Source organism: Myotis myotis, unplaced genomic scaffold, assembly GCF_014108235.1.
Source record: "Myotis myotis isolate mMyoMyo1 unplaced genomic scaffold, mMyoMyo1.p scaffold_m19_p_3, whole genome shotgun sequence".
Taxonomy (NCBI): Eukaryota; Metazoa; Chordata; class Mammalia; order Chiroptera; family Vespertilionidae; genus Myotis; species Myotis myotis.
In genome coordinates this window covers 192298842-192309671 of record NW_023416335.1, presented here as the reverse complement: position 1 = coordinate 192309671, position 10830 = coordinate 192298842, and the positions used below count along the sequence as shown (strand labels likewise).

Here is a 10830-nt window from a genome sequence, read left to right as displayed (position 1 = left end):
AGGAATATATAGAAATTGGAAGGTGAGCTGTTAAGAAAGCTGTTGTATTTGCAACTATGCATGTGGGAAAATCAGAATTTTCTTCATATTGTACCATCAGAACAAAATACAGAAATAAATGATCTACAACTGTAGTTGTAAATGTGTGCATACGCTTAATTATTCTCATTGACTTTCTAAGTAAAATATTTTAAATATGACCTTGCTAAATATTTTTATATTTATTAAATACTATGTTTAACTTATTTTACACTTTGGAATTTCTCATAACATTTTATTTGGAAAGAGTTTTATACAAATATCAAATGATAAAAATGGAAGAGGACCATGACAACTAGAGATTGTGGAATATATCTTCTGTAATCCTTGGAGGAAAGAAAGGTGACCTTTGGGTTGTTTCAGATCAAGAATGTGGATGGGATTATAGAAAAGATAATTTATTTCACACAGTGTTTTTCTGCATCAATGATTTTAATATGGATTCTTAGTGGTTACCAACAACTAGTCAAATGATTTTCTTTTTACACACTCTGGATTCTGACCTAGTGAAATGAGGGCTCAGCCCTCTTCCTCCATCTCTTTCTTGATCCAGTCCACGTAATTGAGTAACTTGGTGTAGAAGCCATACCCCCTGCTACACCCGATGCCCCAGGATACTATGCCCGTGGCCACCCAGCGGTCAGTATTCGGATCCCTCACAGCAAAGACCCCTCCACTATCCCCCTGACAGGCATCCTGCTTTAGAGTTGGGTCCCCAGCACAGAACATGTTTTGTGAGAACACATCGTTCCTGTTTTTACCCTTAAGCCACGCCTCACATAAACCTCGGTTAGCTACGGGCAGACGGACAAATCTGAGATTGTTAGCAATCCTTTCCTCCATTATCCCAAAGCCACTGACATAGCCCATGAGGCCGCTATCATAGAAGGTCTCATTGTCAGGGAGGCAGATGGGGAGGAGGTTGGGGCCCAGGGTGACACTATTTTCCAGTTCTAGGAGGGCAATGTCCCCCTCAAAATTGTGGGACTCATCCTGGCGGTAGTCTGGGTGGATGCTGACCCTGCGTACAGGGTGATTTGCTAGTTTTGTGATTTCTTCCACATTTATGTGACCCAGGAACACATCTATGCTGGCATTGGCTTGTGCGTTGTGTTCCTTGGGGTAGAGGGTGTGGGCAGCGGTGAGGATCCAGCGGTCACCCAACAGGGCTCCACCCCCTCGCCCATGGATGTTGGTGAATGCCTGCCAGGGGAAGTTGCCCATCTTGGCTTTTTGCCCTCCAATGATGCGCTGCTTCTGTTCCACAGGGTGAACGGGTTTCCCACACACTGGAGAAGAGAGACAGGAAGTCAAGGACAAGTCAGTTCTAGGCCCGCCTCTCTTCCCTCCTGTGGTCAACCCATTCCCTTTTCATCCCTTCTTATTGGCTCTGGGCCCTTTCCTCTTTCTCTTCCATTCCAACAGCTCCATCTCTGACCTATTGTCAGACTGTTCTCCTTGTTCTTGTTTATTTCTTCCTGTTTTATCTATTTATTTTTGTTGTTGTTTTTATTTCTGATTTCCCATCTACTCAAAAAAATGCTGGAATGTCAGGACTGCATCCAGTTCTTTATATTTCTCTCTCTCCCTTTCTCCTGGGACATCCTCTCTTTTTCTCTCTTACTCCTCATGTCTATTTTCAACGTCAAGCTGGAGTGTCTTTCCATTCACTTTGCCTCCATTCTTTGTGCATGCTTTTTCGGTTGCAAAGTCACCAAGGATATCTCCAGAGGGTTTTCACTTACCTGGCAAACAGCGAGGAATCTTCTCTCCTTCCTGTTCATTTTTCCAAATGCCCTGGGCTGTGCAGGTATACATGCCTGAGGGGAGAAGGGACTATGATCAGGTTGGGAGGAGCTGGGCAGGGAGACCAGGTTACAGAGGTCAATGAGCACTGAGTGTTGGGAAGAGACAGGGGAGGACCAGAACCAGCATGGACAAGGATCAAGGGAAAGACTCAAATATATATAAGGGTGGAACATAAAAAGTGTGAAGAGGCTCCATACATATATTATTGTTTTAATGTTACATGAAAATATTAGAATACTTAAGTACAATGTGATTTCTATTTGTGAAAATAGACACAAAAACTGGGAGAAGCATATCAAGATCTTACCAGAGTCTTGGTATCTTGGTATCTTCATAGTGGGATTGTAGATAATAATGGCAGTTACATTTCTGATTGCTGACAATGTGCCATGCTTGCTACTAAGCATTTTATCTGCATTATCTCATTTTAGTGCCTCAGTGACACTTTCAGGTGTGCATTATTATTCTCCTCATTTTATAGATGAGGAAACTGAACTTAAATCATGTACATAAGGCCACATAAGTTCCAGAACCAAGATGCAAAGTAAGGGTTGTCTGATTTCAAAGTCCAGCTCTTAAATAACATCATATATAACCCATATATAAGATTTTTTCTTTTTTTGCATGTTTTAAACCAGAAGTAAGGGATTTCTTTTCTTCAAAGAAAATTTTAAAGATACCATAGATGAATTTGAGAGTCATTTAGCAAAACTAACTGCAGAATATCACAGCATAGCGGCCTGAGATGTATGTGGGGAGAATGCTGGGGGAGGTCCCACTGATATGACTGTAGTGGTGGAGATGGTTGTGGTGGTGTTGGCGGTGTTGGTGATAGTAATAATGGTGGTGCTTATGTGGTATTGTTGGTAGTGACGATGGTGTTTTGTTGTTGGTATTAGTAGTGGTATGGTGGTGGTGGTCATGATGGTTATGGTGGTGATGATAGTGGTGATGGTGAAGGTGGCTGTGGCGGTGGTGATGGTTGTGATAATGGAATGGTTGTAATGATGGTGATGGTGGTGGTGGTGGCGGGAGGGAGCTGTTTATGAGATTCAAGTCTTTCTTTGTCACTTCGGTTTATCCTTCTTCAACATGACTAGGTGCCTCTTGGCACTGTACTTTAGGACCCTGAACCTAGTGTATTGGGCAACCACTTTAATATATATTCCCCAGGGATTCTATTGGAAGAAATCTCAGAAGATGTCTTGAGGAGGAACCAAGATGGCGGCATAAGGTATAAACCTGTGCATGCTGCCCCCCACAGCAACACTGAAACTACAACTATAAGACAAAACAGCTATCATCCAGAACCATGTGGAAGCTGACCGAGTGGAAGTTCTACTAGAAGGAAAGAAGCTCATTGAGACTGCATAGGAGGTGCAGAGGCGCCAAAAACAGAGGTACGGAGGTGCACATGAGGTGGCTGCACCTGGATGCACAGTTTTTTTCAATTGGAAGGAGATACAAGCTCTCGAATGCACTGAGCTCATTTAAGGCGAGATTCTGGGGTCCCAGACTCCTACAGGGAGAAACTGGACTGTCATGCAGTGGATCGGAAAGCGAGGGTGGCTTTCCCACAGAGCTGCTTGCAGGGATCATTGTTGCTGTGGAGGCGCGGGACTCGGGATGCAGAGACATGGAGTTGCAGAGATGCTGATGACAGCCATTGTTGTTTTCTCCGCTCTGGTGATTCTCTGAGACTCCGCCCCACTCAATTTACATCCCCACCCAAACTGTGTGCAGCAGTGCAAAGAAATCATCTGTGCTTTTGCAGCCTAAATTTAACAAACTGCAGCTGGGTCAGAGAGCTCCAAAACTTCCAAACCCCAAACAAAGAGAAGAAATCTGCTGGTATGGCTGTAGCTCCTGCTGGGTGGACTCACACAGTGGTTGACTTGGAGATCCAGGAGCCAGGGTACCCCTGTCAGATACCAGATTTCAACTCCTAACATCCATAAGGGACACACTCAAGAAGCAGACTCAGTGAGCACCAAAGCCCCACTGAAGCAAGTCCTACCCCATAAGGGTGTCTCCAGCACAGCAGTTCTTCCACTGTAGACACAGCGGGTACTTGCAGTCAGCCCAAAATGCGAAGACAAAGAAACATGTCACAAACGAAAGAAATGGAGGAAAGCAAACTAATGGAGGACATAGAGTTCAAAAACCACAGTTATAAGGTTACTCAAGAATCTTCTACGAACCTCCGAGGAACTTAGTGAGACCTTCAAGGATCTGAATGAGAATGCCAAAAAACTGGAAAAGGACCAGTCAGAAATTATACATACACTGACTGAAATTAAAAATAATATACAGAGATCCAACAGCAGACGAGAGGATCCCAAGAATGAAGTCAAAGATTTGAAATATGAAGAAGCAAAAAACACTCATCCAGAAAAGCAAAATGAAAAAAGAATCCAAAAATATAAAGATAGTGTAAGGAACCTCTGGGACAACTTCAAACGTACCAACATCTGAATTATCGGGGTGCCAGAAGAAGTGAGAGAGCAAGATACTGAAAGCCTATTAGAAGAAATCATGACAGAAAACTTCCCCTACCTGATGAAAGAAATAGACTTACAAGTCCAGGAAGCGAAGAGAACCCCAAACAAGAGGAATCCAAAGAGGACCACACCAAGACACATCATAATTAAAATGCCAAGGGCTAAAGACAAAGAGAGAATCTTAAGAGCAGCAAGAGAAAAACAGTTAGTTACCTACAAGGGAGTACCCATACGACTGTCAGCTGATTTCTCAACAGAAACTTTGCAGGCCAGAAGGGAGTGGCAAGAAATATTCAAAGTGATGAATAGCAAGAACCTACAACCAAGATTACTCTACCCAGCAAAGCTATCATGTAGAACTGAAGGTCAGATAAAGAGCTTCACAGACAAGAAAAAGCTAAAGGAGTTCATCACCACCAAACCAGGATTGTATGAAATGCTGAAGGATATTCTTTAAGAAGAGGAAGAAGAAGAAAAAGGTAAAGATAAAATTTATGAACAACGAAGTGACAACAAATAAATACCTACCAGCAAGTGAACCTAAAAATTAAGTCAGAATAAACTGGTGAATATAATAGAAGCAAGGGCATAGAAAGGCAGTGGACTGACAATTCTTGGGGGAAGGGGGTGTGGGGGCGTGCGGGAAAAGATTGGACAAAAATCTTACACCTATGGATGAGGACAGTGGCAGGGCGTAAGGGCATGGGGTGGGGTGGGAACCAGGTGGAGGGCAGATATGGGGGGGGGGGGAAAGAGGAACATCTGTAATAATCTGAACAATAAAGATTTATTAATTAAAAAAAAAAGAAGATGTCTTGAGAAGATAGAAGGGAAACACTGCCATTTGCATGGGTCCCTACCTTGCTCAGACTCACTGCTACCATCTCTGGTCTTCATCTTGTAATATGGTTCATTGCAGTAGTACTGGATACGGGCCTGGTAGGTGTTTACCCCCTTTTTGGTGGTATAGTTGAAGGCCCCATTACGCAGGCTTCGGGGCTGCCCACAGTCCTTGACTGGGAGAGAACACAGGGCCCATGAGAGCTGACAATGACAGCTGGAACTTCGGTGAGAGGAATGTGAGTTGTCTACCCAGAGAATAGGCTGAGAACCTCAGAGAAATAAGTTTCTCTATTGGGGGGCACCTGGGGTGGATGAGAACTAAATGGACTGAAGTTCAGTTCCAAGCAGAGTCCATCAATCCGATTGAGATGAGGGTTGCCTGGTTCCTGAGGTGGCCATAGGCTTCAAAGAAGAAATCAAGGGGAGGGTCTTTTGGGGAGAGGCTTCCTTCCAGACCCCCCTCTTCCCTTCTCAGCCTGGGTCCCCAAGGCTGGGTGGTGGGAGACACATCCTGCATTGTGACTTACTCTTGCACCTGGGCATGGCGCGGTGCCATGTGCCGTCATCCTGGCAGACAGCTGTGAAGGAGGGCAGCACCTGGTTCCCCTGTTTGAGCAGAGGTAGAGGTGCCATTAGTACAGGAGGCACTGCAACTCCCATCCTGCCCTTCCCTACATGGCAGGTAGTGCAAATACAGCTCTCAAACTCTCAGACCTCAGCACCCCTGGGGATGTGGCTCTTTAATCCTTCTTCCTAGCCAGGATGTTCAGATCAGAGTTATACATGGGAGCACTGAGTCATACAGGAGAAAGTCAGAGAAAGGGCTAATTGTCAGACCCAATAATTCTCTCTAGACTCTTGTCTATTTCCACTGAAGTCTAATTGAACCCCACAATTTTAATTATTTATCCACTTTATTTAACAGTTTTTCCATTATAGTTGATATTCAATATTATTTTATATTTGTTTCAGGTGTGTAGCATAGTTATTAGACAATTATATAATTTACAAAGTGATGACCCTGATAATTCAAGTACTCACCTAGCACCATATTTAGTTATTACAATACTAGAGGCCCAGTGCACAAAATTTGTGCATGGGTAGGGTCCCTAGCAGCTGCTGGCTGCTGGCCAGGACCTCCCTTCATTCCGCCCTGCTCCCTGGTGGTCAGGGCACGTCATAGTGAGAGATTGAACTTCTGGTCAGTCAAACTCCCGAGGGGACACATTGCATATTAGGCCTTTATATATCTAGATTATTGATAATATTCCCTATGTCCATCTGAATTACTCCTGGGCCAGCTCTCTCCCTCAGCCCTGGGCTCTTACCTCGATGAGTTGGTAGCCTTGTTTGCAGGTCGCGATGAAGTAGTCACGGAATTGATACTGAGGCTGCAGATTCTGGATGATGGTGAACTCATCTAGGGTTTTGGGCTGGGGGCACTTGATAACTGTGGCAGAGACCAGAGGGTACGTTTATTTCAGAGCCACTTGCCTTCCTTCTCCCTGCCTGATCCTGCCCCATTGCTGGTCAGTGAAGGAGGCCCCCTGGCAACCTTACTTGAAGTGGTGTAGTGCAGCTTCCAGCCCCGGCTGTCCCCTGACTCGTCCGTGAAGAACAGCAGATCCACAGCATTGCTGCTGGTGTCAAGGTCAGCGGGTCTTTGCTTCCCACAGAACTCGCCGATGTTCCTCCCACTGGTGTAGATCTGGTGGGGTAGGAGGGAGGGTCATCTCTCCAATGCAGACATTCTCCCACAGTTTCGAGGTGGTGGTGGTAATCTTGCTTTATACCATAAATTATATAATTGTTTGTTTTCAACTGGAGGGGAAAAGGGACCCCCAGGACCTGCTTCCAGTTGTATAGGAGCTTGCCCAGCCCATGTGTGATGTTGGACATTCCTGTCCCAGTTGGCCAGAGGATCCAGCAGGCAGTAGGGATACAAAGGACCAAGTGGGGATGGGAAGGAGAGGGAGGGGTTTCTCTGGGGGTGGGATGGCCGTACCTGTAGCTGGTCATAGGGGCAGTGTACTTGCTGGTGGTCATCGATTTCAAAAGGCTCCAGGAACTTGAGGTGGATAGTGTAGCCCCGCTCCACCCGGATGCTGTAGTTGCAGCGCAGGTCAGGAGGGTAGGGCCGGGGGTACTCCAGGCTGGACACGTAGCCCGATGGCTCTGTGTACAGCTCGCTGCTGCATTCAACTGTGAGAGCACAGCCGGGAGGGGGTCACCAGGAGACTCTCTGGCTGGCCCAGCAAACCCTTGTTCAGCCTTTACCTCTCTCCCACACTACCCAACCTCACCCTGGCAGGAATGTCCGTCCTTCTGAAGCTCATAGCCTGGACGGCAGGAACAGAAGTAGCCACCAACGTAGTTGTGACAAAGGTGTTGGCACAGGGGCTGGGGATTCTTCTCAAGTGTGTTTTGCTGGGAAGCACATTCATCAAGGTCTGGAAGAGATTCCGGAAGGATTAAATTCCTGCCAGGGGACTTCTGTAGTGCTGTTGGCCTCAGAGTGTCTCTCACCAGAGGCCACAAGACCAAGTTAGCCCCTGCCATCCTGGACCTCTAGGCCTTTCTAATGCTTTCTGAACTACCCAATGGGGACAGAGCCCAGGTTGGCATGCCTCTTCTGGAAAAAGCTCTCTCGAGGGGAAAAATAAGGAAGGCCAGGCTTCCTGCTTCTTTGTAGTCAAGATTCCCTCTTTCCAGTTCCCATTGAAAAGGACGGAGGCCTTAAAAAGGCTCCCTGGGGACCACTCACCCACAGCTTGGTAGTAGGCCAGGAAGCCCTTGTAGAACATGATGGTGCCGTTCTCCTCGTTGGAGAAGTCTGTGTGAAAGGTCAGTAGCATCTTGTTTCCTTCGGATATAAATTCCTTTTCTCCTGGGGGGTTGCCCAGTGGAGAACCCAGTTGCCCACAGAACCTCCCCAGGGTTTTCTTATCAGCAGAAATCTGGTGGAGGAAGGACAAGGAGTAGAAAGAAGGGCTGTTGAGACATGTTCCATGTGGATAGTCAGTGATGGTCGGCCTTATCTTGTCCAAAGAGTGAATAAGCCCCACTTCTGGAATGGCCTCCAACTCATCTCCTCCTGCTGGGCTCTGGCTGTCCCCAGGTGATTTTCATCTGGCACCTGAGTCTCCCATTGCCTAACTCTTTTCATGTTCTCCTGTGCCCCTCCCCTGTTTACGTTCCCCAAGCATGTTTCAGACTTTTCTTCATTCCCACCCCTTCCCTTCCAGTCTTCCACTGGAATCCTGATTGCCTCTACCCAGCCTTTATTTTCCTTCATTCTTAGAATCTGGACTGATCTGCTTTAATTTCTATCCTGTCATTGGACCTCACCTTATTCAAACCGTTCATGTCTAGTCATGTCTCCTGATACACGTAGCTGAATGTGAGCCGCAGGGGCCCAGCAGGGGCCCTCCAGCTTTAGCATCGACAAGCATCGCCCAGCTTTCCTTATTTCTTTCTTCATGATTCCTTAGCCCATCAAAAGCAGATGCCCTTCCCCCAACCTAGTTCCTCACTATCCCTGCCACCGAGACCCCTCCCCCCAACACAGCAAACTTTCCCAGTCCTTTGAACGAGGAAGACGTACCATTTTCATGTTATTCTCTCACCACCTCCTGAGAATGATATTTATTGGAGGTGTTTAAGTTCTATTTGAATCCTGAATCTAGAACCTCATTTTTATTGGATGCAGAAAGATGGGACTGGGAGGGTACCCTTAGTTATTACAGAGGGGAGGGGACTGAGTCCACTGTCCTTGAGCTATAACCACACACATTTTCTTCCCCATGTTCCTGTGCTCCTGATGAGGCAGGAAGTCATGGTGATATTCTCCATGGAAACAGGGAAACTGAGGCAGAGCAGTTTCTCAGAGACTCCCATCAAGGAATGGATGGGGAAGGTTTTTCTGAATCCTGTAGATCAGTGGTTCTCAACCTTCCTAATGCCGTGACCCTTTAATACAGTTCCTCATGTTGTGACCCAACCATAAAATTATTTTCGTTGCTACTTCATAACTGTAATGTTGCTACTGTTATGAAGCGTAATGTAAATATCTGATCTGCAGGATGTATTTTCATTGTTACAAATTGAACATAATTAAAGCATAGTGATTAATCACAAAAACAATATGTAATTATATATGTGTTTCCCGATGGTCCTTGGTGACCCCTGTGAAAGGGTCGTTCGACCCCTAAAGGGGTCGTGACCCACAGGCTGAGAACCGCTGCTGTAGATGGTACATTTCTTGAGAGTGGGAATTGTAGCTTCCTTCCTCTGTGTTTCTCCCCCACAGTGCTCACTGAGGGCCTCTAAAACCGGTGGACACCATTCATGGTCTCACCAGACTCCCAGAACTCCACTTGGCCATCAGCTCTAACAGGGCTGGGGCTGTGTCCACGGGTGGGGAATATAACCGGGTGGTTAAAACACAAGTCCTCATGTTCCAGAGCCACCCAGCTCTCCCTCTGCCCTCACAACCTGACCTCCTACCTTGACATAGTCATAGAAACAGTCTTCAGAAGGCTCCAGGTCAAACTGCCAGAAGACAAGCTTCACCCTGTATCCCGTGGGGACTGTGATCACAGTGGTGGTCTCAAAGTTGTTGGGGTAAGGCTTGGGGTACAGAGGGGAAGTCACCTCCCCATAGAGGTCCTGAGCGATGGGCATGGAGCCTCCCACCTTGCAGAACAGGACTGACAGCAGGAGGTATAAAAGCCACCTGCCAGAAAGAAAGAGGGTGTCTGGAGGGCGGTTTGGGCAGTGACTGGGGTGGGGGATGGGGTAGTCATATTGCTGGACATTTTCCTCTGCCCATTCTAGACCTCACGGATGTTCCAGGTGAGTGTGGTTGGAGTGGGGAGGCTGGTCTCTGCATCGGCTGCATTGATTGTTTCTCCCCAGGGCAGAGTCCAGTCCAGAGGTCAACTGCCTTCACCTCTCTCCCCATCCTCCTCCACTGCCCTGTACCATCACTCCCCCCTCCCCCAACCCTCCCTTCCCATTCCTGGAATAGGGATGGCTTGGGACCAGCTAGTTGAGGGTGAAGGTTTCCAGTCATGGTTCTCTTAAAGGGCTCCCAAAGGCTCAGCAAAGGCCTCTGGGAGAAACCGCCTGTGGAGTATGGAGAAGTGTAGCACAGAAGACACCCTACTGAGCAGAGTGTGTTCCCCCATCTTGGCACTCGCCTGCTATGAGCTGGGGGGATGAAGAGGATGTGGCCATCACCTCAGATGTCTAAGGCCTCCGTTAGTCCTCAGGGGGAGGGATGGGGACTATGAGTTTGAGTGTGTGCATGCATGTGCACATTGGAATAGATAAGGGATATGGGGAGGAGAAGGCTGTTCTTGTCTGTCTGAATATATTTGGGGGCAGCGTTGCCTCCCATGCCCAGGGTTCTCCCCTCTGGTATCATCCTCCCTCCTCGGTCCCCGTCAGCCTTACTCACATTTCTCAAGTCCTGTTTTTGGATCCTGGACTCTCCTGACAGCGTCTTCATCCACTCTGTGTAGAGGGAGAGAGCAGCGGTCATGCAGAGGAGAGAAGGGGGAGGGAGGGACTGACTGAGTTGGGGGGAGGGGGACCTTTCCCGGAGGAATGCTGTAGGGAATGAACTATTTGCATA

The 10830-nt window shown here is 47.2% G+C and overlaps 1 protein-coding gene across 1 annotated transcript; it reads right to left on the bottom strand.

Annotated features, from left to right (window-relative positions):
• Positions 1-452: 452 nt before the first annotated feature.
• C1R (complement C1r) lies at positions 453-10809 on the bottom strand. Its single transcript, XM_036300333.1, has 11 exons — positions 10654-10809; positions 9699-9927; positions 7957-8149; positions 7496-7642; positions 7198-7394; positions 6753-6900; positions 6521-6642; positions 5720-5798; positions 5210-5365; positions 1785-1859; positions 453-1328 (listed from the first exon to the last, which is right to left on the bottom strand). Coding segments are annotated over exons 1-11 (2118 nt in total). The 5' UTR covers positions 10656-10809; the 3' UTR covers positions 453-558.
• Between the last annotated feature and the right edge of the window lie 21 nt (positions 10810-10830).